Here is a 26,492-nt window from a genome sequence, read left to right as displayed (position 1 = left end):
GACAGACCAAGAGTAAGAGACACAAACTTGTCATTTTCATCCACAAATGTCTGAGTGCTTGCTGTGCTGGTACAGGGTAAGGCCTTCTGGAATAGAAGGAAACAGAAAGAGAGGAGTCAAGTTTTAAGCATGAGGGACTAGGAGAAGTCCTAGCTCTACAAATGGGGTTAAACCAGAAGCCTTAGTGATTCAACCCCCCACCAGCAGGAGGGGGCTCTCTGCCCTCCTCCTCCACCAGCATTACTGTACCTGCACTCCCAGTGCGTGTGAGTGACAGACCAAGCGCGCAGGTCCTTCAGCTCCCACTGCAACAGTTTCAGTGATGAGGAAGTGCAACGAAGCCCACCCCAATTTTAGACAGCTCTCTTTATTCGAGGTTCATCCTTATTTTGAATTGAAATTCTGCCTTCTCTCACTTTACGCATTGACTCTAGTACTGCTCTCTTGAGCAACACAGATAACATCTTTCATATGACAGTTTTTCAGATATTTGAAACCAGCTATCCTGTTCACCTTTTGTTTTTTCCATCATAATATACATACCTTGAATTCCAGTTTTTTTTCAAGCCCGTTAGTCTGCTAAAAATAAAATAAAAATATAAATAAATAAATAAATAAATAAATAAAACCTACTAGGGAATGTGTTAACCCAAAAGAGAGACCCCTGTGGGAAGATCTCCAGACAAGGCAAATGGAATTTCCCTACGCGAATTTACCCTTCCTTGTGTCTTTGCCTGTAGAAATTCTATCACCTTTGAAGCTGAGCTCAATCACTATTTCTTCCATAATGCAGTGGGTGGTGCCCTTAAGCCATCAACTAAAGGACTTGTCCCTGCCACGTCTGACTCCCATTTGGTCTAGTGCATCTTAAGTCCTTCGCCTCGGTTCTTATTCCATCTTGCTCCTCGTCCTGCCACTGCGTCCCACAGTGGGGCAAGCCAGATTGCCCCACTAAGAAATGGGTAGCTGATGAGTAGAGGCAATCAGTTCTTTCAAGGGGTTTGGCCATAAAAGAAAAAAAGAGGTGGGCAGAAATAATGTCAGGATATTTTTTAGGCTAGCGATCTGAGCATGTTTATCAAGGGAGGCACAAAGACAGCTGAAAAGGAGATTGAAGGTGGTGAAGAGGGGACCATAGGGGAGCTGACTCCTGCTGGGGGTGAACTGGGGAGTCCAGGCAGAGGGCTTATAGTGCCTTGGTAAGGAGGAGGGCAGCCCTCTTCCTCTGAGAGCAGAGGAGGAAAAACTCAGGCAGAGGAAAAAAAGGAATGTTGAAAGGATGAGATGACTTACAGTGACACCCAGGCAGTAACAAGTTAGAGAGCTACACACAGCGCAAACCTCCAGTCCTGGTACAGATACGCAAGAGTGGAAACCAGGACTGCAGAGGTAGTGACCACATACATGGAAACAAAAAGGTCAGCTTCCTTCACTGCACAGGTTTTTTTCTCCTTCTTGCTAAAAATTCTTCTGTGATACTAGATGAGACCAGAAACTGTTTAGTGGTGGTCACAACTTCAAAATAAAATGGGAGTTTTGAAAGTTGAAACACAGGATGTTCTCAAGGTCTTACGAGATGAAAATATTGAGAAGCTCTGTTCTGCACAACCTGGTCCAGTGCGAGGATATTGAAGAAGAAAAAAAGATTTGATTCTTCCCCTCATCAGCTCCCTAAGAGAGAACAAGGTTTAGAGAAAATAGTCGATGGCCGAAAAAAGCTCTCTCTTTGTACTTGCAATGACCTGCACATTAACACTGACCCAAAGCCCTAGAACTAGCTCCCTGTGGAGGCAACTTCCCGACTGCATCAGCTTCCTGACAGGAGTCTCCTATGAGAAGGGCTAGAGTCTGAGAACCTAGCTTTCAGCTTTGAGTCAGAAGACAGAGCAAAAGAATCAACCGTATCCTAGGGTAAGGGTTTTGCTGCCCCAGATCAAGGAGGCAAGCAGAGAGCCAGCAAGCCCTAGAGGAATGCAGACAGCTGGCAGCTGAAATCCTTGTTCAGAAGAGAGCCTTCTGAGCACAGGATTACTACTCTGTTCTTTTACTTCCGCTGGTGCTGAGAGGGGGCCCCTGGGTATGAGTGGCCTGATGAGACTAGAGCAAGATCAGGCTGGAATGCCAGGGAAGGGTGGCCCAGAGAAGCTGCCTGCCTTCTGAGACCTAGCATGAGCGGCGTCTTGCATAGCACTGTGTGCGTGCCGTCTGGCTCACTGTTGTCCCTGCTGGTAAATACGTGAGGATCAGTAGTCTTACAGTTCAGTGTCCTGTCCTATTCAGGTCCCTGTCTCACTCGTTCTCAGATGCTGTTGTGTGTCTCATTAGCCCCTAATTTCTGAAATGAAGATAAAAACAAAACTGAAAATGCTCTGGAGCAGTTCTGCCAACTCCTGGTTTTTCCATTCGCTTCCTCTGATAGCCATTGGTTTGGGGAGACTTCCCTTTCCTGCCCCAAGCTGTGGGCCTGTGCACAATAGCCCCTGGCCCATTGCCCATCAGATAACAAGGCTGGCTCTCGGCAGGCAGCAATGTGTATTGGAAAAAGTGAAAGTCTCTGGCTGGAAATAAAAGCTCAGAAAACCTTTGCTGTTTTCCCCCAGCCCCTCCTGGGTCTGTATTGCTGGCCTCATGTGAGCTAGTCCCATCCCACCTGCAAAACCAGGGGAGAGTTCAGTGGCAGCCGGTGAAGGAGAGAATGGGTGTTGAGGGGCCAGGGATCTTTTATGCCGGGGAGGTCTCACCCTAGATGCTCCGTGTAACAGATCGCGGGTAGTTCAGCCTACCTGGGGGTAGTTTGGACCAGTGTGTCGGATATCATCAATACGTAAGAGTTTTTCTTCCTCTCTCATCAGTTCCTCACAAGAGACATTTTTTGTTTGTTGTAGGTCAAATATGTAATACCTTTTCTCTCCAGAATGTATTGGTCAGGGTTCAGTTGCACAGAACAGAATCCACTCGGACTAGTTTCAGGAAGAGGCATTTGGTGCACATTCTGGCTGTAAAATCATGAAGAGTGAGAAACAGACTCTAAGTCTAAAGACACACTGCAGAGCTCCTCTTCCTTCTGTAATGAGGAAGCCACCAGATCCAGAAGCACAGGGCGCCTCTGCTCTGTCCACACACCACTTACACAGGGATACCTGCACCTGTGTCTTGACATCAGGAAAACTAGAGATCAGGTGTGGGGCCTCTGCTAGTGCTGCAGCAGAAAAACCAAGGCTTCCAGGACTGTGCCCAGGAACAGCAGGAAGCCGTCCAGATCTCACACAAGTGTGTCTGACTGGCTGAACCGAAAGGAGGTCTTAGAATAGCTTTTAGCTGATTAACTTCTGAAGTGCTGGAAGGCACACTAGAAGGGTAGAATGGCTCTTGAGTCTATCTAACCCATTATATCTGCTACACAGAGTGAAGGGAACGAATGGAATTCTACTGAGTTCCTACCACGTGTATGTGTACCTGTGCTACCACATTTCATTTATAATTTCCAAAAACGGTTATGAGGTAGATAGTTGTTCCCATTTTTGAAATGAGGAAATTTAGATGAGAGTTTAAATCATTCAGCTAATAAGTGAAAGCCTGATTTGAACCTCTGTTTATCTAATTTTCAAGCCTAGGCTTTTCTTACTATACCTTGCTCACCTTTTTAGGTCGCTTCTGCTGCTGACAAATGTTGCCAGCATAGGGATTGGATTTCCATAGAACCTGTGGGCTACTAGAATGTTTTCCAAAGCCGGAAGTGGGAAGTAGGCACTGGGCTAATGTTTGTAAGCCATGTGTTAAAAAAGTGCTCTGTGCTTTGGGGCATGCTAGGGCTTAAGAAAACTATCTTTTTTTTCATGGTTACACTGGCATTTTGTGCTACAGTGGCAAGGGAAATGGCCAGCTGCATGGATCTTTGACATCTGGCCCTCTGAAAAATGGAGTAGCTTTCTTGTTCGATTTCCCCTTACCTCCATCTTGTCATTGCCTTCGAGCCCTCTGTCAGCCAGATGGCATCTTGCATCCAACTCACAAGTGGTCACTGACAGAACAACTCTGAATTTGAGCTGCATGAGACATGGCACTGTGTTGCCCTTGTGCTGTCAAGAAACCCCCATATTTGCCTCCCTCCTGCTCCTTGCAGAAAGGCTGTCACATTTCCCCATGGGTGGGATCCCGGTGGGATCGCCCCCCCCCCCCCCGTTTGGATTGCTTATGGGGAACGTATGAGCAGCATGGCTGCCCCTTTTGGAAATAAACTGTGGTCTCGAACTTGCCGTGGCTGAAATATACTGGGAGTCACAAGGCCTGTTTTCTAGATGCAGCACCACCCTTAAGACACTACATGACTTTGGGCCTTGGCTTCCCCTTCTGCACACTGTGGATGATAATAATGCACCTCCGCTGTAGGAGTGTTGTGAGAATTAAAGACAAGGTAACAGAGTATAAAAGAGAAAAGAAGGACTTCCCTGGCGGTCTAATGGTTAAGACCGTGCTTCCACTGCAGGGACGAGGGTTCGATCCCTGGTCGGGGAACTAAGATCCCGCATGCTGCGCAGGTGGCCAGGGGGTTGTGGGGGGGGGGGGCGGAGAAAGAAAAGAAAAATTTCCTTGGCTGATTGCATTGCTCTGTTAGTTCATGGCATAACATCCCTAAATTTATACTCTGAGCAGCATCAGTTTCTGCCAGGGCTTAGAAAACGTGGACAAACAGACTCTTTCCTCCATGGGCTGTTTGAGATCATTTGAAAGGCATGGTTCAGGTACCTCCTTATTCTCAGAATCGGTAGCCTCTACCCTGTGAGTGAGGTGTTGCAAGTGGAAATCCAGCATAATTCTATGCCTGTTTTTAGAGCAGTTTGGTTTCTGGCCTCTGCCCTCGAGTCAAGTGGGGAAGCCAGACTACCAAGAGCCTCAGGTTAGCCTTCCCACCCGAGATCGTGTCAGTGGTTCTTGGAGAGAGTATGGGTTGATGCCTCCAACAAGAGATTGGAGCACCAAGTGCTCTTGGTGGTGAATTCATTAACGTAGCATCCCTACAAACCGCGTGATCCTTGTATTCTGAACGACGGACTTCGTGTAGAAGAATGAAGGAGTCAGTTTCTTGAAGGACATTGAAAATAATAGTTTAAAACATCTTAAAGCCTATCTTTCAAAGAGCAACCCTACCCACCATTCTTTAACTTTTCTCTTAAGTATTTTTCTTCCTTCTTGGGGTCCTTGGATTAGGGGGGGGAGCTGCCTGGCTCAGGAAATTTCCTTGAACCTCAGCACTTTGTTAGGCCCTCCCTCTCCTCCAGGATGTTCAAAGAGCCAAACCAGCTCTCCACCACCAAGCAGATGCTTGGTCTGAGCTGGCCCCAGGTCTGCTCCTCTCAGGCTGCAGGTCCTGGCTCTGCAGTCAAAGGTCATGTTTCTGTGCTCTAGGCTCCCAGAACCCTGGCCGAAGCTCGCCTCCCCCTGGCTATGTGCCTGAGCGGCAGCAGCGGATTGCCCGACAGGGGTCCTACACCAGCATCAACAGCGAGGGGGAGTTCATCCCAGAGACCAGCGAGCAGTGCGTGAGTATAGTCTGGGGCTGGGGGTTTGGGGGCTGGGGTGTGTCTTGGGACGTGTCGGACCAAGCTTAGCAGGGGGAGTTCTCAGTGGGCATGGTGTGGAGGTGAGGGACTTGAGTCCTATCCAGTAGCTTTTTTGTAAACCAGGCCTGCCCAAATATGAATTTTTCCTTTCTAGGGGCCAAATATCAATTCCTACCAAAGACAGAATCTAAGCTACCTAGCCTCCTTGGTGCTGGATGTGCATTCGGCAGATTTTTCCTCTTCCGTGGTCCTCTCACTGGTCTCCCTGCAGAACACCACTCCGCTGTTTGTATACTTCCTTACAACGACCTGTCATTTCAGCAGAGTTTTAACATGTGACCAGTCCTAAACAGACAGATTTTGTTTTTCATTTCAACCAGATTTTAGTTTTGATTTTTCTTAATGAAAGGTAACGAGTATACCAGTCCAAAGTAGGACTGGCTCCTTTGGGTGGACTTTTAATGATAGTAGACAGCTGTATTAGTTATCTATTGCTAAATAAAACAACAACAAACTTAGCAGCTTAAAACAGCAGACATTTATTATTTTACAGTTTCCTTGGGTCCAGAATCCAGGCATGACTTAGCTGGGTTCTCCACTCAGGGTCACACAAGGCTGCACTCAGGTGTCAGCCAGGCTGCATTTCTTTCTGAACCTTGGGGTTCCCTTCCAGGTTCACATGGTTGTTGGCAGAATTCAGTTTCTTGTGGTTGTAGCACTGTGGTCCCTGTTTTCTTGCTGGCTGTCGGCCAGGGGCCACTCTGAGCTCCTAGAAGCCACTTGCAGTTCCTTGCCATGTGGCCCTCTCAAAATATGGTAGCTTCTTCAAGGCCAGCAGAAGAATCTCTTGCTCTAGTCTGCAAAGATGAAGTCTCGGGCTTCCCTGGTGGCGCAGTGGTTAAGAATCCGCCTGCCAATGCAGGGGACTCGGGTTTGAGCGCTGGTCCGGGAAGATCCCACATGCCGCGGAGCACCTAAGCCCGTGAGCCACAGCTACTGAGTCTGCGCTCTAAAGCCCGGGAGCCACAACTACTGAGCCCGTGTGCCACAACTACTGAAGCCCACACGCCTAGGGCCCATGCTCCGCAACAAGAGAAGCCACCGCAGTGAGAAGCCCACACACTGCAACAAAAGGGTAGCCCCTGCTCACTGCAACTAGAGAAAGCCCGCACGCAGCAACGAAAAATCCAATGCAGCCAAAAATAAATAAATAAAATAAATAAATTAAAAAAAAAAAAAAAAAGACGAAGTCTCATATAATGTAACACAATTATGGGAATGAATATCCCATCCTCTTTGCCATAGTCTATTGACTAGAAGCAAATTACAAGTTCTACCTATACTCAAGGGTCGGGGGCTATGCAAGGCTTTGACTTACTGGGATGGGGTGGAGTGGGGACATCCTAGGGTGCGTCTACCACAATGGCTTACCCATTTTAATGGCTAGCTTTTTTAACTTGTGGCCCACTTGATGAAAATGGCACTTTGGCTTAGTGAATTCAGCAAGAATGAGATCTCTGGCTTCATTCTGAAGTTTTTTCAATGAGCTTTGATTGCAAGAAAAACATCTGTCTTACAAATTTTGGGATTTGATCTTGAAAGGGGAAATTTCTTAAGGGTAAAAGCATCCAGTAGAAGGCCAGCACCATCACATGGGGGATTTTACCAAAAGAACCTGATTCTTATAACTTCTTTTTCCTAAAACTGATTCTTACAACTTTTCTTTCCCCTCAGTAGCTAATCTCTGTATAGCATTGTTCAAACTATATAGGCTATGAGAAGCATTTTTACACTGCCTCTTCTCTCTTCTACAGTCCTGCCTTCCAGATAAATTTAGGTTTAGAACAGTGACCTAGAGTGCTTTTAGCTGCAGAGTCCCTTCTTGGATATCTTACTGACCATCCTTTCCATTTTCTCTAACCAGAGTGCTTCCGGACATCAGCTGTGCTAGGGGTGACTTTGCTAATGAGTTTGATTGCCTTTGCCCTCTATCCCTCTCCATGGTCCTATATCCTGGTCCTTTTACTTCTTTACCTGCCTGGCCCTGGAAGGCATGGGAGTCTTAGACTTGTAGTGAGGATAGACTTTTAGAAAGAGGCCAAGGAAGGTGGCAGCAGGAGAATGCATAGGTCCTTCCCCAGTGCCCGCCTCTTTAGCTGAAGAGAATTGCTGCTGCTAATGGACCATTCAAGATAAATCCACTTAACAGAGACCAAAACAGCATAGTATATAGTGAAAGAATATCCAACTGGGACTTTCTTGAAAAATGAAACTAAGATAACTTTATTTTGTTTTTTCTTTAATCAGATTTGAGTAATAGTTGCATCTATTTGCTGATTTTTAGAATGAACAAAGCATGATTCAGGCTAATTTTTTTTGGCTTAATTTTTCTAACAAAAATTTTACTAGCACAACATAACTTCCTTCACTTCCTCTTTGACTTCGGCAGCACTGTCCTAAAGAGGCTCCTTTTTTTTTTTACAGAAGCCTTCACGGGGTTCAGTGTATTTTCCAAAGGCCTCTCTTGAACCTTTGGTATTCTTCCTCCTTCATCACACCTGTCATGTTGTTATACTTGCTCATTCTCTCTTCTGTTTTCTGATCTAACTTTGCCAAATATGCACTTTATGGTTTGGGAGCAATTCTTTCCCGTGTTGGTTTTATCCTCTTGGGGAAATCCTATATCCTTAGCAAGATTTTGGGGATTTTACTTTGCAATTAATTTGCCTTGATTGGCAGTTAAAAAAAAAATCATATATGACAATATATGAGTGACAATATAGGTGAGATGGACTCCAGCATTAAATGGGAAGAGATAACCTATTTTATGAAAGTTGTTCATGAATTTTCATAGTTCTGATCCTCTGCTTCCCTATGTAATGTTTAACTTTGGATCTCAGATAATAAATTCTCTGATAGTGAATACCCCCCATAGGCAAAATAAAGGGGAGATTAGTTGGAGAAAAAGCTAATCTGAAGGCTTTTTGTTACTGCATTTGACCAAGGGCCAGAGAAACATTTTAACTTACATAGATACTTACTGGCTCTGCATGAGAACCAGGAACTGGGAAATTTTTGTTCTGTGTCAGCTGTGTACTAACTAGTTTCATGACTTCAGACAATTCTCCTAACCTTTCTAGACCTGCAGTGGCTTGTCTGTGAAATGAGGGCAATACAATTATAAATTGTAAATTATAAATTGTGGAGTGTAAACAGAAGCATTATGGTCCCACCCAAATGCAATGGAAGCCTCTGCAGGGTAGGACCATCTCCAGCACCAGCTCCAGCGCTCACAAGCCAAGAAAATGCCAACAAGAGCAGCAGCGTCTCTGCTCTGCTCTCCTGGCAGAGCTCCTTGGGATGCCAGCCAGGCATTTTTCTCACTCCTGGAAACTTGCCTTTCAGACTGCGGGGGAGGATGGTACCTTCCTAACCATTCTTCCCACTGCCCTGGCGGAGAAAGGGCACTTTCATATTTTGGAAAAGAAAAAGGACCATTTGCTGGCCTTGGCAGGGATTGGGGCTGGGGTTCTATTGTATGACTTGCCTTGCAGATGCTGGATCCCCTGAGCAGTGCTGAAAATTCCTTGTCAGGAAGCTGCCAGTCCTTGGACAGGTCCGCAGACAGGTATGAGACTGCGGCTGGTTCGGGGGTTAGTGCATAGGCACTTTTGGAACTGATGAGCTGAGGAAATAGAGTCGGCTAGTTTGTGTGTCCCTGAACTACACACTGGTCTGCAGGCCCATGGTTAAAACGTCACGCTTCTGGGAAAGAAACCTCTCGCTAGCATTCCTAGCCCTCTCCTTAATTTTTCAAACAGGGAGAATGTTATGTTTGTATAATTAGATGAATGTAATAGGTTATAATAGAAGCTCACATGTATTAAATGCTTGCTCTGTTGTTCCAAGCACTTTACATGTTTTGACTTCCCACATAACACATGCTGCCCTTGTACCCTTAGCCTCATTGCTGAGATCTGGACGACCTTCAGTGCTTGGGGGACAAAACTGAATTATCACCTTTGGGTTTACTTTCTTTTTTTTTCTCCAAGTCTTTCTGGTGGAATAAGAAACTGGGATATAAAAACCAGAAAACAAGATACTCAGACTGCCTAGCTTACCACACTGCATGCTTGGTGTGTAATCTCGTTCTTACACTTTGGGAGGGAACAAGCGTCATCCTTTACACACCACATGGTTCTGTGGAGCTGGTTTGCCCGTCAGCGGGGGTGTTTGGAGGTGGCTTTGGCATTGATGTAGGCAGTCTCTCTCCTTGACCTTACTATGCCCAAGAGCACATTTTGACCACGTCCGGCTGGGCTTAGGACTGTGGTCAGAGGCTAAGGAACAGTTCTGGGGATTTTCTTTTCTTTGTGTAACTGATTAATTGCTCACATGGGTCATCACCCTGTGACCGTGGCCAGATCTGTACCGTGTCTCTCCTAACAGACCTGTGAGCTGGTGAGCGTGGTCTCCCCTCTCGGTATCATAGAACAGTCACAGTTGCTTGTTGGCATCCAATCTGCGGCCTTATTTTAGGCTTGCTTTCCAACCAAAAGAGTAAGAAGGCACAGGTGAAAGTGCCAGAGTTGCTGCTGCAAACTGAGGGCTCTGCCAGGACAGGAACTGACTCTGGCTTTGAATTCTCTTCTAAGCTTTGTGGCCACGCTGGCGGGGGAGGGGAGCTGTGGGACAGGACCACAGAAGGTCTAGCAGTTGGGAAGTAGGGGACAGCCCCTGCATCACTGCCTTGAGAGTTTCTGACCTATGACCTTTTCAAAAGGCACTCTCACATGAGGGAAAGAACCGTTCAGGTGGATGCTGGGAAAGATAATTCACTTGATTCTTGAATTTTTCCTCTGTCCCTCCAATGCTTTGTTTTCTTCTCCTTGGGAGTCAGACTCAGTGACCTGGACTTTACTTCCTTGAGGGCCAGCATAACCTAAGGTCAGAGCTTTCATCTTCCCTTCATGGGATCTGGAGCCATATAGACCCAGCTCCACCAAATACTAGTTGAATAGTTTTGGACAAGCCCTTTAACCTTTCTATTCCTCAGTTTTCCACGTCTCTAAAATGGGACGGTGGTGATTCGTCTGGAAGGAAGATGCTGTTGCTGTCTTTATTACTGCGCTGGGCAAGGGACTTTGTGCAGCTCTTTCCCTGTCACCAAGGTGGGAGGAAAGGGTAAGATAAAGCACTGTGCAGCCAGGGTGGAGGTCGGTAGCACTGGAGGGCTTCGTTATTCAGGGTCCCGTCAGATGTGGGCCTCAGACTAGTGAAGAGAGAGTAGTAGGCTGAGAAAAGGGCTGTTTCTCTCCAACTCTGCTTCCTACCATGTAATGACGTGTGTGGGAAGGAGCTAGGAGAAGCAGTCTGTCTGAGTATCCTGCCTTCTGCCCTGCTGAGCTGCTTTGGAGGTACCCTGAAGTCTACTTTGTGATTCATTTTGTTTTTCTAGCCCATCCTTCCGGAAATCACGAATGTCCCGAGCCCAGAGCTTCCCAGACAACAGACAGGAATTCTCGGGTGAGTTCTCCAGAGCCTGGGTGAGCACTGCGGGGTGTCCGGGTGGGGCTGCAGGCAGTCTGCTTCTGACGGCTGAGTTGGGAAGAGAAGCCAGGGCTGTATTTTAATTCTCGGGCTTGCTGCTCTGAGGTCTCGGGTGACCTAGAGGCTTAAATGGATCACTAACATTGGCCTGTCGAGAAGCCAGTGATTCCTCTCTCCTACTCAGATCGGGAAACTCAGCTCTATGACAAAGGGGTCAAAGGTGGAACCTACCCCCGGCGCTACCACGTGTCCGTGCACCACAAGGACTACAATGACGGTGAGTGCGCCTCCACCCTGCCCCCTGCTGGCCACCTCAGAAGGGACGTGGTTAAAGCTCCTCCAGGAAAAGCCACTGGAGCGGGTGGCCCAGGCACTCCAGGCCCCATGTTTCCTTTATTCCTGAGGAACTGTGCCCAGGCTTGAGGCAGTAGAGTCAGGGTTTAAAAAAAAAAAAAAAAGAAAAGAAAAAGAGGGAGGCTGGTATTTGTAGACTGCTGCTGCCTCTGGGAACTCTGTCCTTTGTCTGAGTGCACAGCGTGCTCCAGGGCGCCAGCTCGCCAGCGCCCTCTTCTGCCTCACGCAGCAAACGGAGTGGAGCTTCCTCAGAGGTCTAGGATTAGGATGCCAAGGAAAACAGATCAGCCGTGGATTGGCCCTGCGAGTGATGTAGGACATAGGGGCCAGCCCTATGCTTTCGCTTTGGCTAGGTTTCCCTAAACCATCTGGCTGCTTGCTAATTCCTGCTTTTGTCCTGATTCTCAGGATGCTTGAGACATTAGCCATTCTGGCACGAGTCAGGTGGGAGGGCAGATAGGTTCTGGAGAGCTCACCCGACTGGAGCTGCTGTTATGGCCCGGTTTGCACATTCAGCCTGTGGCCAGGGGTCTGACTTGCTCTATTCTGGCCCCTGCAACCCTTCAGGCAGAAGAACATTTCCCCGAATACGGCGTCATCAAGGCAACCTGTTCACCCTGGTGCCCTCCAGCCGCTCCCTGAGCACAAATGGCGAGAACATGGGCCTGGCGGTGCAGTACCTGGACCCCCGAGGGCGCCTGCGGAGTGCGGACAGTGAGAACGCCCTCTCTGTGCAGGAGAGGAACGTGCCAACCAAGTGTGAGGAGTGGGCCCTGGCCAAGTGGAGGCTGCCCAGGGGATGCTCAGACCAGCTGCAGGGCGGGAGGCCAGCGGGTCCACCGGGGCTGTTGGCAGTGGCAGCTCTGGCCCATCCGCACCCAGTGGAAGAGCCCGAGGGTGGGCAGCAGATCCCCTGGACCTTAGTCCTCACTCCACTGGTGTGTGACAAGCCACTTCTCTCTGGCCTTTAGTTTTTCCATGTTTAAACTGAAGAGCAGTCTCCTTAATCCCTGACATAATGAGATATTTGGGGGCCTTGGAAGTATGAAGGTATTTAATCAATTCAGATGAACATTTAACCACTATTTTAGCCAATCCTCTGCTTCTCAGGCCTTGGGCCTTAAGGTCTGATTGACCAGGGCACTGAGCCTGTTCCAGATGGGCGTGGAGATGCTATGCTGAGAGATGTGATGATGCCGGGTGAGGGGGCAGCTCGGGCCTCTGTAGGATGAGGCAGGATATCGGTAACTAAGTGCACGAACTCTGATGCTCTTTCCTTCTGTTCTCCTGTAGCTCCCAGTGCCCCCATCAATTGGCGCCGGGGGAAGCTCCTGGGCCAGGGTGCCTTTGGCAGGGTCTATTTGTGCTATGATGTGGACACAGGACGAGAACTTGCTTCCAAGCAGGTCCAGTTTGACCCAGACAGTCCAGAGACAAGCAAGGTACTGCCTTCCCCATGGTCTGACTTCCAATTCCTCCCTCTCAAGAAAATACCTGTCTTGTTGCACAAATTGCTCAAGATGCTGCAGGTTGCTTCTTCCATCATTCTTCCTCCCAAGCTCCCTTGCTGTTGACCCTGGCCCAGGGGAGAGATTGGGTATGAGGAACTGAGTTGGTGCCAAAGTACCAAGCAGCCCAAACTGGGAGGTGATGGCCAGTGCTACAAAGAGCAGTACCTGCCCCACCCTCACCAGACATGCCTCTCTCTCCTAGCTCTCAGACCAGGAAGGAGCCTGTCTTTGGAGCTTAGCTTTGGATGTGACCTTCATTCCAGTTGGAGTGGACAAATACAGCGGTTATCTAAACTGCTTAGTTGCACCCACAAACCCGTCTCCCACCCCACTGTCTGCTGTCTTCCAGCATGGGAGTGCCACCATCCCAAGGCTTAGCCAGCATTGTGGACAAGGGCCAAACAGTTGAGAGAGTCCCCCCTTTTCTCCAGCTGAAGTTCCCAAGGCAGGCAGACTCCTCTGAGGCCACTGACTAGGGCAAGCTGAGCTGATCCTAGGCAGGTAGAACCAGGGCCCTGAAAGCCTAGGTGACCACTGGGCCTCTCCTCTAGGAGGTGAGTGCACTGGAGTGTGAGATCCAGTTGCTGAAGAACTTGCAGCACGAGCGCATAGTGCAGTACTATGGCTGCCTGCGGGACCGTGCCGAGAAGACGCTGACCATCTTCATGGAGTACATGCCGGGGGTATGTGCCCCTGATGCATGTGGGACACACCAGAGAGGACCTCTCCTGGGGCTGGGGGCTGTGGAGAAGGGGTCCCTTTGACATGGGTCTGATTACCTGAGACTCCAGAGGCTCAGGGGGGAAGGTGAGGCAGTGGCAGGACTTGGAGTCAGCAGGCCCTGCGTCTGGCTGCAGTGATGGTGTGGGATGAGAAATGTCCCAGGCTACCCTAACCTGAGGCTTACAGGGCAGCTGCACTGTCTAGTAAGTACCGCCTTTACCTGGAGCAGACAGACCTCCCTTCTGGATTTGGGTCATCCGTTGCTTGAGGAAAGGACTGTCTCAGACTTTTCTCAAGCTGCCTGACAGCCCCTAGCAAAGTGCCTGGCACATCACAAATGGGAATTGGAAGAATCACTCCTTTGCCGAATGCTGGGGGCTGGAAGTAGCCTTGCCCCTTCCCACCGCCTTCCTGCAGTGACTCCCTCTGACTCCTGTGGCTTTAGGGCTCAGTGAAAGACCAGTTGAAGGCCTACGGAGCTCTGACAGAGAGTGTGACCCGAAAATACACCCGGCAGATCCTGGAGGGCATGTCCTACCTGCACAGTAACATGATTGTTCACCGGGACATCAAGGGTGAGCAGGGGCAGGCTGTGTGGTCCCCGTGACCTAGTTACTTGGGAACTTTCGGCCTGGTCATTTTGAACTTTCTGAAAAGTGGAACCCTAATTGCCTCCTTGGGGGATTGGCATGAAGATCAGTTAAGCAATTTGGGAAAATACTGCGAAGTGCTCTGCAGATGTTGGCCATGGTGATGATTTGGTGCTGTAGGGCTGAGGCTTCCCGTCACTAGCCTGTTTGCTCTGTGCAGTTCATGTCTAATTCATGGTAGCCTCCCATCCTCCCCAGCAGCCCTTTGACCTGGGAGGGAGAGACAGAGGGAGGATGGTGGAAAGTGCCCAGGGGTCCAGGGTTGCAGCCTATGACCTTTCATGCCTTAGGAGCCAACATCCTCCGAGACTCTGCTGGGAATGTGAAGCTGGGGGACTTTGGGGCCAGCAAGCGCCTGCAGACCATCTGCATGTCAGGCACGGGCATGCGCTCAGTCACTGGCACACCCTACTGGATGAGCCCTGAGGTGATCAGCGGTGAGGGCTACGGAAGGAAGGCAGACGTGTGGTGAGCACTGGGGACGTGCTGGGACCCCATCTCCCTGCCTGGGCTGTAGTGGCTCCAACTTAGAAATGAGGCTTGGGGGCTTTGCAGTGTGGCAGGAGGGAGTGAGAACTCACCTCTGGCCAGCGAGGCCAGGTTTCAGGCTCCATGTGGGCAGAGGTGGTGGTGCCTGCAGCAGTACATACAGCAGATGCGTTGTGTTTTAACTCTGAAGAGCAGCTGTTTTGTTATCACTGAGAACTTAGGCCATGGAAAACATCCCTGATGTTTGCTGAATCCCTGAAAGAACTAGGATCCAATGTGAAGGCCTGGATCTGTCTCTCAACAGTAGCAGGCTTCCGCTCCCTCCTAGTGCTCAGGTGGCTTGCATCTGCTCTACCTAACTTCATGTCCATCCTCTGAAAGGGCCTGAAAGTTGTGAGAGCATCACTTCCTCTTAGAATGTTACTGTGGTGGGATGCATAATGGTCCCTGAAGATGTCCACGTACTAATGCCAAAGGGATTAGTAAATGTTACCTTATATGACAGTAAGGCCTTTGCAGATTAATTTAAGAACTTTGAGATGGGGAGATGATCCTGGATTTTCCAGATGGGCTCAGTATAAGCACAAAGGTCCTTATAAAAGGAAGGCAGGATATCAGAGTGGGCAGTAAGAGATGTGACAAAGGAAACAAGAGGTTGGAGTGACGCAAGGCAGGGGCCATGAACCAAGGAATGCAGGCAGCCTCTAGGAGTTGGAAAAGGCAGTGTAATGGATTCTCCCCTCAGAGCCTCCAGAAGGAACCATCCCACTGACACGTTGACTTTAGCCCAGTGAGGCTCATTTTAGACTTCCGACCTCCAAAATGATAATAAATTTATGCCACTAGGTTCGTGGTAATTTGTTACAGCAGCAACAGGAACTAATACCATTATCTCAGAGCTCTTTCTGAACATGCTGAAGTGGTTCTCTTCCCCAGTGTCAAGAAGCATCTGGGTGGGTGTAGGTTGATGAAGCCCACGTGGACGAAGCTGACGGGGCTTTGAAGCCTCTCCTGGCCTTGGGGACCCTCTACAGGGGTGTCAACCCTCAGCTTGGCCCATCCTGCCTCAGTGTGTTCTGGGAAGGGCACCTCCTTTCACCACAGTGGGCAGGGCAGCTGGGAGCCTGGGGCAGGTTGAGGGGGTGACACTGGGGTTCTCTCACCAGGAGCCTGGGCTGCACTGTGGTGGAGATGCTGACAGAGAAACCACCTTGGGCAGAGTATGAAGCCATGGCCGCCATTTTCAAGATTGCCACCCAGCCCACCAATCCTCAGCTGCCCTCCCACATCTCTGAGCACGGCCGGGACTTCCTGAGGCGCATTTTTGTGGAGGCCCGCCAGAGACCTTCGGCCGAGGAGCTGCTCACACACCACTTTGCACAGCTCGTGTACTGAGCTCTCAAGGCCACGCTGTTGCTGGCCGCCCCCTGCTGCATAGGCAAGGGGCTGCTGTGGGGCTCAGCGAAGTTGCTGCTTCTCCCAGGCGAGGCTGTGGGCCACGGAGCTGCAGTCCGGCCCGCGTTGTCTGTGCCCTTCTGCTGCCGGGGCCCAGAGCCAGGTAGGGTGGCTGCAGCCTCACGGACTGGGAGCCCCCAGCCTGCCAGACCTGAAGCTCCAGCGTCCCAAGCTCAGCCTGGAGGGGAAGGGGCTAGCAACAGCGTGCGAGGCGCCGTGGGCCCCACCCTCGGGACTGTGTCCTGACACCGCAGTCAGCACCAGACCCCAGAGAGTCTGGGGGCACAGGATGGACACGAGGGTCTGAATAGTGTTACTTTCATTCAGAGTGTTATTTTGTTTCTCCTCCCCATGTCTGGAGACCGCCAGGGCATCTCTGGGCTGGATGAGCCCAGCCAAGCCTGAGGTAAAGCCCAGCATCCCGCAGCCAATGGAAAGCGGAGGCCTGGGCTGCACTCTCCCTGGAGCCCCAGGCCAGCTTTGCCAGTCCCTGTCCTTTACCAAAGATGAATGAAGCAAATGTTATGCTGCCTTATTCAGGGAAGGAGGAGCCTGTCCTGCCTGCCCCCATGACCCTGACCCTGACCCCCTCCCACCCTCAAGCAGGGGCCTGAGATGTGGAACTGCCCCCACTGAGCGGGAGACCCAGTTTTGTCAATGCAATTGTCTCTGTTTTACAAGTTGGAGTCACTCTTATGCTGTACCCAGTTTCTAAACTGGAGACTTCGTGTGCCCTCTGGGCTCTGAGTACCCCTGCTGTGGGCTTGGGCCTTGGGCCAGATTGGAAAGAGCTGAAGGTCATGGCCTTTGTGCTCCTGGCCCGGCACCTGTTCCCCTCCTGGGGCAGAAGGAAGATGGACAACACAGTGAAGGCACCTGAGCCGGCCGTTCAGGGCAGCCGGGGGAGTCGTAGCAGGCTGTCTGCGGGTCACGACCCGCTAGGCCAGAGCTCTCTCTGATGCCACCGTGTCCAAAACTGCAAAGCTCTGTTCCTCCTTGGCCAGCCTTGCTCATCCCCATGAGGTCTCAGCCTCTTTCCCTTGTTGCTCCTATGGGGGAGGAATGGCAGCAGGGGTCAGGGAGCCAGTATCTCCAAGCAGCTTAGAGTTGGCCTTATTTACCTCAGCCTGGGCGCTGGTCCTTTCTTCCGGCCCCTCCCCTCCAAAAATGTGCCTATTGCTAGAGCTCCTCCCTCTCAACACCCAGTTTCCTTGGGAGTTGTCATTAAAGGAAAAAAAAAAAAAAAAAAAGCCAGTGCCCAGGGATGGGTGTCTCCAAGGAGCTGGGGATTAGCGCCAGGTAGCTCATTGCCAGCCTTGCCCACTTCCCCACGGGCACCAGAACAAGCCAAAGCCTTCGTTGTATGTTGACGATGCACTTTTATGAATGTAGTTTCTATCGCTGTTTTTAGCCTTTTCACATCATGTAATGTGAGGCCTTGTACTTGTTAATTTATATCTCAGATCATATTTGATGGTTTTTATATATATCAATTCTAGACTGTTACAGGTGATGGACGCCTCAAGAGAGAGAAGAGAAAATGAAAGCAGCTGGTTTTGCAGGAATGTGTGTTGCACGGTGCCAGTTGGGCCTGGGCCCCTCTGTTTCCATCCTTTTTGCCCCAGGGGCCTCTGTCAGGCACCCCCAGCCGGGCGCTCTGAAGACAGTGAGCATGTGCTCCTGCCTGCCTCCACCTTGGCTCTTGCCCAGGGTGGGGACTGGCCCCTTGCCTCGACCAAAGCTGCCGAGCGGCAGCTCGGCCTCTCCACGACCCCGTCCTGATGGCTGTAGCACTCTTCTTGGGCCCACACCCCCACCCCCAGTCCCTGACCCCCAACAGGAAACGGCGTGGTGCCGGTGCCGACAAGATGAGACGACTCTGTGTCCCAGGTTCAGGCTCTCACAGAGCCCCACCCCCCCGGGGTCTTGCCGCACAGGGAATGTTTTTAAAAATGAATTTGCGAACAAGCCAACAAATCCTACACTCCAAAAAACCAAGACCCTGATTTTTGGTGTGCCAAAAACTGTGGACATGCTGGCTCAGCATCCTCAGGACCAAGCTGTTGCTTAATTTTAATTTATTGTTTTTTTATTAAATAATCCAGATGAAAAGTTGTGGGGCCTAGGGTGGCCCGGCCCAAAGGATCTGAAGGGCCGTCTCCTAGCAGCCCCAGGCTGGCTGTGGGAAGGGCCTGCCACCACTTGCTCATCATTCCGTGGGGTATGTCAGCCTTGGCCAGCCCGACGCGGAGAGGCCAGGGCTGGGAACAGTCCACACTCCACCACGCTCCTGCCCCTCCTGCCCACCCCAGCTCTGTGTCTGTGTCTGAATTGTGGATCGTGCAGAAGAACCTGCAGCCATAGTTACTTTGACTATACCTTGACCGAGGGCTTGCAGTGCAAAGCCAGGCCAGTGTCGTGCATTACTTATAATAAAAGGGATCATTTATACCCAAGGGGTCCTGTGGCAGTGCTTTTGGCTGGGGGGTGGAGGGAATAGGTGTTTACCTGGGAGAAGCTGGGTACGGCGCCTGGCAACAAGCTTGCCTCCCTTAGCAGATGAGAACTTGAAATGACTCCAAGAGGGGTCCCGGGATGGTGTGACTTGGCTGGTACCACTGCTAGCTCAGAAGTGGCTCCCTCTCTTCCCCCCCGTTCCTCGGAGGTCTGCCGAGGGCGGCTCTACCACAGCTGACTTACTGAGGTGGCACTGTCAGCTCACCTGACCCAAGTATCAATGCGGCTCAGTTTCCAGGACCTTTGTGGCATCCACTGGTCTTCCCAGCCCAGGGAAGGACTCACCTGAGTCGTATCCTTGCAGGGCAGGGATCGGGCACCTCCAGGAGCCACCTCTCTGATTGATAGCTCCCCCAGGGCTATCTGCTGCTGTTGCTTAGCTCGGAGCAGAGAAAGACCATCCTTGTCCCCGTCTGAGGCCTCTGGTACAGACGTTGAACCTGCCCCGAGTGAGGCTCTCAGCAGCCCTCCTCACGCTCTGAGGACCCAGGCTCAGGGTGCCAACTCTGCTTGCTGTTAGCTCTGCCATTTCCAGGGGCAACATAGCACAGTGGCCTGCCCACCTGCCATCGGAGTTTGAGGCCCAGCTCCCTGCCCTGTTCTATGGGCATGAGGTCACTTAGGAACTTAAGGACGTGTATGGGGTGGAGGTAGCAAATCCCCCAGGAGTCTGCCTTCTTGTTCCACCAATTCACAAAGTCCACAGGCAGTTGGGGGGAATCAGGATGGTTGGGTCTGGGGCAGGACAAGCCAGACATCCTGCCTGTATTCTGCTGGGGTGGGGGCGGGGGGGCAGAAATCTTAGGTCCTCCAAGCTTGCCTTGTTTGCTCTGTTGTAAACTGTTGTCCCCTCAGAAGAGCAGACGAGCTGTTTCTCCTTAGACTGCTTGGGATGATGACCACGGCTGCCCCATTCCCTGGAGCTTGAAAAAGCAGGAGGAAGAGGACAGATGGGGAAAGGGCACAGAGACTCGGAGACCTTTGATACAAATCGCTGGATCTGCTGGTTCCCACCATGCCTTCCTGAATTCCAGGGCAAAGGGGGTTCAGACAAGGACTTAGCAAAAGGATTGTCTTGTACCCCAACATACTGAAGTGCAGCGAGGCACAGCACCATTACCCACTGACGGCCTGACCTTAAGCAACACAGACTGAGGTGCAAAGTGGAGTTCAGTCATCAGACACTCTGGGTTTGACAGCATGAAGACCTGGCTGGGAAGCACACCCCCTTTTCTCAGGCTGCCCAGTATTCATTCCCCTGACACCCATCACCACCAGCCCCCCACCACCAACAAGGCCAGGAGTGCTTTGGGCTGACCCTGTCCCCCTTCACTTCTGTGTGGTGACTCTGTGTCCCTCCTGCCACAAAACCCCCCATCAGGCCACATAATACAGAGTCAGGATCTGTTGAAACATGTTTAAAATAGGGTTGATTACAACAGTCAAAACCTGCAGAAATGGGAGAAGAAGGAAACGTGACCCTGCCAGCTCCCCACCAGTCTCTGTGGCTCTCAGCCTGGCAGGTGCTGTAGCTTCTGCTGCTTCCGTGGTGTGAGATGGTCCCAAGCCCTAATGGGCATGCCCTGCCTCGCCTTGGGGGGTGGGGGTGGGGGTGGGGGTGGGAGGGCAGGGCTCTTCCACTTTCCCTCCCCTCCCCCACTGGGTCCTGGTGGGCATTTGGAGAGACCCAGCAGGGGGCACCCTGGCTCACCTTCCTGCAGTCTCCATGGCTCAGGACCAGGCTAAGGGCAGAGGTAGATGGGGAGACGTGGGGGCCACACAGGGCCCTGGGTGGCAGTGAGGGAGCTTGGGACCCTGAGGGGGGCATGCTGACTCCTTGCTGGAGAAAAGGCACCTAGATAGGGAAGGTGGGTTGGGGGGCCTTCCCAGGGGGCCGTGGGGTGAGGTGGGGTAGGCTGGAAGCAGCAGGAAGCGGGCTGGTGAGCAAAGCCCAGTCCTGGTTCCCTAACCCCCCCACCCACGGAGAGAGAAGGAAGAAATCCCGGAGCAGAGCCCTGCCCCCAAGACCCTCTGCCGGAGCAAGACGGCCTCATCCCTTTCCCACCCTGCCCCCACCAGGGCCCGGTCCAACCTCTCTCCCACCCTGCCCCCTGCCTGCTCCAGGCCCTCGACAGAGGGAGGAGAGAGTGGACGGTGAGAGGGGCCTCAGGCTGTCTTGGTGCCGGGGTCCACCTCCTTGTGGGCCCAGAGCTCCTTGTGCTGCTTCCGGCCGAAGCCTTCGTCGTAGTTGCCTTTGCTCTTAAACAGCTGCTGAAAGTGGGGTTTGCAGTAAAATTCCCCGTGCAGCGCCGCGTAGCTGCCCAGGCTGTAGAAGCAGAACAGCTGCCGTCAGGTCGGGTCGGGTCAGGTCAGGAAGGCCAGGGCGGGGGTAGGGCAAGGGCGGGGGTAGGGCAAGGGCGCACCTGAGCTTGGTGTGGCAGTGCTTGCAGCAGAAGCAAGAGTTGTGGAAAATGAGCTTGTCGGCCACCAGCCGCTCCATGGGGTACACGGTCTTCTGGCAGGCAGAGCAGGTCTCCTTCACCTGGGCGCGAAGGCTGAAGGACTGATCCGGGAGAGACCCCATCAGGGGCCTGACCAGCGACCGGCCCGCCCTCCCGCACACCCCAGCCTCAGGGCCCTACCTTGGAGCGCTGAACCGCGCTGCTGCCACTGCCACCTTTGGCTTCCTGAGGGAGAGGGCAGGCGGGGCAGGGTCAGCTGAGGAGTGCCCCAGACCATCACCAGCCCAGATCCCAGGGAAACTCAGGAGGAGGGGAAGGGAGACAGGCAAACACGCCGCTCGGCACGCCTTCACCCTCAGGCCAGACACCTGCGGGGATGGAGTGCCCTCCCACCCGGCTGATCACCTACGTGGGAGGGGGTGGCCTGGGTGGCTCCTGCAGCCTGGAACATGGCTCGTTGGCGGCGATGGAGGCCCCGTGTGGAGCCGCGGCACCCGCTGGGTTCTGCAAGGGGAAGTCGGTTGAGAGGGCCCCACAAGCCCTTCCCCAGCCCGCAGGGTGGGGGTGGGGTGTTTACAGGCAAGGGGCTGGGGGGCCGTGGTTGGGACTTTCCCTAAGTCATTTCCTGTTGCTCTGGGTCTTGCCACTTCCGCCCCTCACCCACCTCCCCCTTGGCCCGCTCGTCCCCCACGCGGCTCCGCAGGGGGCAGGGGTCCCTGAGTGGAACCATGTGTCGGGGAAAGAACAGTTAGCTGGCAGCGGCTGGGGGAGGGGCTCCGCGCAGCAGCCGGAGCACTTCGCGGACCGGGACCCCGCCTGGCGCGAGGGGAGGTCAGGAGAGGGCGGGCCCGAGGGGGGCGGGGGGGCGCGGCCAGAATCCGCTGCCCCGGCCTGACCCCGGCCCGACCCTACCCAGCGCGGGGCCGAGGCGCGGGGGCCCGGGCGCTCCCCGCTCGGCCGACCCAGCCCCTGGACAGCGCTCGCGGGCTGAGCCGCCCGCCCCGCCCGGCCGAGCCGCCGCCCGCGCGCCCCGCTCCTCAGTCCCGATCCCGCGTACCGGACCCCAGACCCGGGACTCCCGCGGGTCCAGCCGAGAGGACCTCGACCCCGCCTCTGTCTGGAGGCCGGACCCGGAGGGCGGACGCTGGCCTCGGGGCCACGGGCGAGCGCGACGGGTTGAGGCGCTCGGCGTCGGGACCCCGTGGGCGGCGGCCCTCGCGCCCACAGCCCCCACCTGGGCCGCCCGGATTGCGAGCGTGATGCCGGCCCCTCCCCTGGCCTGCCCGCGGGTCTCACCGGGCCCCGGCCTGGGCCGCGGGGCGGGGGTCGGTCTCCGGGGAACGCCTCGGGTGCGAGGAGTGCGCGGGCGCGAGCTGCCGCCGCTGCCTGTGGTCCCCGAGCGGCCCCGGCGGCCGCCGCCGCCGCCTTATTGCGGCGCCGCCCCCGCCGGCCCCCGCCCCGCGCCCGCCCATTGGCTCCGCCGCGCCCGGAGCCGCCTCCGGGGCCCCGGCGCCGCCACCGACCCCTTTTCTGCGCTTTGTCTTCCCCTCGCTCGGCATCCCCCGCCTTTGTCTGCCCTCCGCGCCCACCCCGCTCTCCCAGCGCTCCGCACCGCCCCCTCGGGCTTCGCGCTCACCGTCCTCGCGAAACCGGCCGCCCCGTCGGCCCGCTCCGGACAGAGGCAGGGACCGGAGCTGGAGGACCCGCGCCGCAGGCCTCGGGGCAGGGGCGAGTCCAGGTGGAGATGACTGGGGTCGCGGGACAAATGGCGCTCCCGACGAGGCCCTCGCGGCGGAAAAGATAACCCGGCGCGCCTGGGCCTTTCGCTGCCTCCATTTCCCCGCTCCGTGGGCCCTGCGGCACGAAGGACCCGCGGGGGCCGCCCCGGAGGCCCGCCCAGCGTCCCCGTGCGGCTCCCACGCCCCCTCGGGCGCCGAGTCCTCCCGCCGCCAGGGGCGCCTCGCGCGCCCGCACGGCCGCAGAGGAAGATGGCAGGGGCGGCCGGGCACGCGGTCCGGCCACGCGAGGCTGCGAGGCCCGGCCCGCGCCGCAGGAGGGCCCTGGGGTCTCCGTGTTCGGTCAGCTTCGGCCACCAGCCCTCAGCGCCTTCTCTTGGCGCCCCGGAGAGAGGGAAACAGGGAGCCTGCGGCTGTGGTGCCCAGAGGCTGCCGTCCTAAAGCGCTTCTGTGGAGGGGTTTTGAGGGCTTCGTCACCCCCCGCTCCCAGCCCCTGCCGGCACCCCGTACAGGGAAAGAGATCTCCATCCTTCGAACAAGCAAACCTGGGTTCATCCAAACCTCATTTGACACAGGGAGCGAGGCCTGATGATTCAAAGTGACTCGTTCAAGTAACAAAGCTGGAGCGGCAGGGCTGGCGTGAGAGGCCAGGCCTCCTGACTCCCCCCACCGCCCCCCCGCCCCCCAGGCCGAGCCGGCTGCCTGGGCTCCGGCACTAAGGGTCCCAAGGAGCATCACTCACTTGTGGGGTAGAGCCTCAGCTCTGCGGGGAGCACAGGGAAGCCACCTCCCTGTCGCAGCTGGAAGCTGTTTCACGAAGCACAGCCCTAAGCATAGCTTGTTCCCATGCGATGGCAGGAACAGAACTAGTGGCTCAAGAGCGAGGCCCACACGCTTGTCAGGAACAGAACAGCTCATGGCACTCACCTGGCAGGAGAGCGAGCGAGCGAGCGAGCGAGCGGGGCCGCGGGCATCCCCAGCCCCCAGCTGTTCCCTTGGCTGGCTCAGGGCACCCAGGCTGTGCTTCACTCTTCTCCTCAGCCTCCCTCCCTCTCTGGAGGAAGATGTACGTTTGGGTTGAGCTGCAGCCCCCCAAACTCCCTGGATGGGGTGTGTGAGAACTTCTAAAACTGTTAACGGGCATCTTTACCAGCCAAGCTTCCACACCTGTCGTCAGATGCTCACAGGGGGCCGTGGTGATGCAAGAGACGTGAAGCCCTCGGAGGTGCAAGGAGCAGCGCTTGGCTGGCGCCTCAGGCCCCCTTGCCCTGCCCAGGATTCTGCCTCACAGAATCAGCCCTTGGGGCGCCAACAGCAAGGTGGAGCAAGGTGGAGCAAGCAGATGAGAGGGAAAAAACAAGCTGCCGAGGGTGTTAAGAAAAGGGAACTTGCGGTTTACAAAAAAAAACGAGCTGGCAAGAGGGTTGGAAATAAATGTGACCTGGCCTGCTCACTCCCTCCGCTTCAGGTCTCCCCACGCCCTCCGGGCTGGTACGAGTCCCTTCCCCTCAACCCCTGTAACTGCCCACGGGAAGAGGTTTTCTATTTTTCTTTTTAAAACTGATGTTACAATTTCTGAGGAAAGGGAAAGTGAGGGCATTTGACGGGTTAAAGCAGCTACAGGGAAGAGGGAGGGGCACTTCCTTGATCTGACATTTGAAGTACCCAGGCTAGAGAGGGGCACCCCTCCCGAGAGACCGGTGGGGGAAGGGGCCCGGCTGGGGGGCGCGTGCAGGAGCCCGAGGTGAGGCTCATCGCCTGGCCCGGACTCCCTGGCTGCCAGCCAGGACGACAGGAAGGGCCGGGCCGGGTCTTAGGTTACCTGCTCTTTGAGTATGAGTCCCAACGGTGAGGAGACACGGAGTCCTGTTCCAGAACAACCCCGTCCACCTCCTTTCCTGACAAAAGTGAGCCTCTTCTGCCTGGGCTCCAGTGGCCCAGAAGTGGTCCTGCAGAGCGGCCGGTCTCCAGCACTCAGACCTTTCCAGCCCCAAAGCAGTTTGATGGCCACAGGCTAAAATTAATAGTCTCAACGTTAGATAGTTAAGAGGCAAATCCATTACGGGTTTTAAAAGAAATGTGTGCTGTGAGGCTGTCTGGCTAACGAAGGAAGTCACCGCTGTGCTCCCACAAGCACTTGTGGGAGCACTCTCAGATGGCAGAACCCGGGGTGGAATGACTCACGTCCAGGCCTGCGTGGCCAACACACAACGATGTCGCTCTCCAGTGGATTCTCTGGAACTTTTAATTTGTTCTGGCAATGAAACTGACATGGCATAAGGACTCAGGCCCTCAGGCTAGGCAAAACATCATGGCCCTTGGAGGAAGCACCAAGGCGGCCGGCAGGAGTCGGTAAGACGGACTCTTCGTGGGAAAGGAATGAGCTACAAAGATGAACCAAGGGATGGTTTCAGGTGTCAGGGCCCAAGCAAAAAGGGGGAGAAGGATGGATTGCCCTAGCCTTAACCTAGTGCTTATAAAGAGACAATACCCTTGCCTTCAGTTATTAGGGAGAGGTCTGAGGGGAGGGGAGTCTTATTGCTTGCCCCTCTGGACCTATAGGATCTGAGAGCAGGGGAGAAGGACGCAACTAGGCTGGTAGGAGAGCCAGAGTGGGAAGAAGTCGCACAGTTCCCTGGGCGGGTGAGTCAAACCCTGGCCTTGGACTTCAGCCGCCACAACCAGAACAGCATCTATTCCTTCTGAAGAGGTCAGGTCACCTGAGCTCACAGGACTGGGAATGTCAGCTTTCAGGCCCCTACCGATCCCTGGTTGTTGGGATTCCCTCGTGTCTCAAAAGCCTTTGGAGCAGTAAAAAAAAAAAAAGTTTCCTTCCAGGAATTTCTTTCCCAGTCAGTAAGCAGCCAACTCTCCTGGCAGAAATGTCCCTTCTGCTCAATCTGCCCCCAGGAGGGTGGGAATGCAGCCAGCCCTCAGGAAGGGTCCCGGAGGCTCACACAGCCCGGGATGGAGAATGTGCACCTTCTTCAGAGGCTCAGAACTCCCAGTCGTCCACCTCCAGCTCTTCCAGGTTTGTTACCAGGCCAAAGATTCCACTGTGATCCTGAGACTGGCTGCCTTCAAAATTGGTGATGGGGGTGACAGGACGAAGTAACTCAGGCAAAGCCTCTGAGGCACGTCGCTTGATCTGGGGGAGGAGAGAGAGTTGGGGGTGGATCCTGTTGCTTTGAGTCTCAGGACATCATGGGGCAAGGGACCACGGCCCAGGGACAGATGGGCTGTTGGAGCCAAGAGTCTCTATGGGAGGAAGGAGCAGCGCCTTTAAGGGGCTTTGGAAACACGGTCATTTCTCTGATTTGAAGGGAGGAGGAGAGAATATCTAAAGACCCCAAAGCTAAGGGGACTGAGGGTGGTTGGAACCACAGGCAAGAAAAACCACCAGGGAGCCTTGGGAAAGTGCTACTGTACCTGCTTGAAGAAAGAATGGTTCAGGAGGGTGCTGGCACTTGGTCTGTAGAGGAAG

General features: G+C 53.8%; 3 protein-coding genes across 26 annotated transcripts in view; 1 reads left to right on the top strand and 2 right to left on the bottom strand.

The window, feature by feature from the left end:
- The window catches only part of MAP3K3 (mitogen-activated protein kinase kinase kinase 3), a 61,924-nt gene extending 43,175 nt beyond the window's left edge, over positions 1-18,749 (top strand). For 2 of the 3 annotated variants that reach the window (XM_082373113.1, XM_082373112.1), the window contains 10 exons: positions 5,407-5,540; positions 9,116-9,189; positions 11,020-11,087; positions 11,296-11,388; positions 12,033-12,224; positions 12,759-12,907; positions 13,528-13,659; positions 14,145-14,274; positions 14,640-14,817; positions 16,005-18,749. In XM_082373113.1, the coding sequence (XP_082229239.1) occupies positions 5,407-5,540; positions 9,116-9,189; positions 11,020-11,087; positions 11,296-11,388; positions 12,033-12,224; positions 12,759-12,907; positions 13,528-13,659; positions 14,145-14,274; positions 14,640-14,817; positions 16,005-16,233 (1,379 nt within the window). In that variant the 3' untranslated portion in view covers positions 16,234-18,749. The remainder of the gene's footprint in view (positions 1-5,406; positions 5,541-9,115; positions 9,190-11,019; positions 11,088-11,295; positions 11,389-12,032; positions 12,225-12,758; positions 12,908-13,527; positions 13,660-14,144; positions 14,275-14,639; positions 14,818-16,004) is intronic. The other variant, XM_082373114.1, reaches the window with a different exon arrangement.
- Positions 18,750-20,213: 1,464 nt separating this feature from the next.
- Positions 20,214-25,090, bottom strand: LIMD2 (LIM domain containing 2). Of its 6 annotated transcripts, XM_082373137.1 has the most exons (6): positions 24,831-25,090; positions 23,751-23,935; positions 21,682-21,776; positions 21,453-21,497; positions 21,234-21,373; positions 20,214-21,136 (listed from the first exon to the last, which is right to left on the bottom strand). In XM_082373137.1, exons 3-6 carry the CDS (start codon positions 21,721-21,723, stop codon positions 20,977-20,979), a joined length of 387 nt encoding a protein of 128 aa, XP_082229263.1. In that variant the 5' UTR covers positions 21,724-21,776; positions 23,751-23,935; positions 24,831-25,090; the 3' UTR covers positions 20,214-20,976. The 6 variants fall into 6 exon arrangements, with proteins under 6 accessions (XP_082229263.1, XP_082229267.1, XP_082229262.1 ...); XM_082373141.1 differs by lacking the exons at positions 23,751-23,935; positions 24,831-25,090 and adding an exon at positions 22,909-23,354; XM_082373136.1 differs by lacking the exons at positions 23,751-23,935; positions 24,831-25,090 and adding an exon at positions 22,569-22,726.
- Positions 25,091-25,235: 145 nt separating this feature from the next.
- Positions 25,236-26,492, bottom strand: part of STRADA (STE20 related adaptor alpha) — a 29,193-nt gene continuing 27,936 nt past the window's right edge. For all 17 annotated transcript variants that reach the window (XM_082373119.1, XM_082373127.1, XM_082373133.1 and 14 more), the window contains 2 exons: positions 26,438-26,480; positions 25,236-26,156 (listed from right to left, as the gene is read on the bottom strand). In XM_082373119.1, coding sequence (XP_082229245.1) covers positions 26,004-26,156; positions 26,438-26,480 — 196 coding nt within the window. In that variant the 3' untranslated portion in view covers positions 25,236-26,003. The remainder of the gene's footprint in view (positions 26,157-26,437; positions 26,481-26,492) is intronic.

Source organism: Balaenoptera borealis (assembly GCF_965194805.1).
Source record: "Balaenoptera borealis genome assembly, chromosome: 20".
NCBI lineage: Eukaryota > Metazoa > Chordata > Mammalia > Artiodactyla > Balaenopteridae > Balaenoptera > Balaenoptera borealis.
This window is presented reverse-complemented; position numbering and strand designations above follow the sequence as displayed.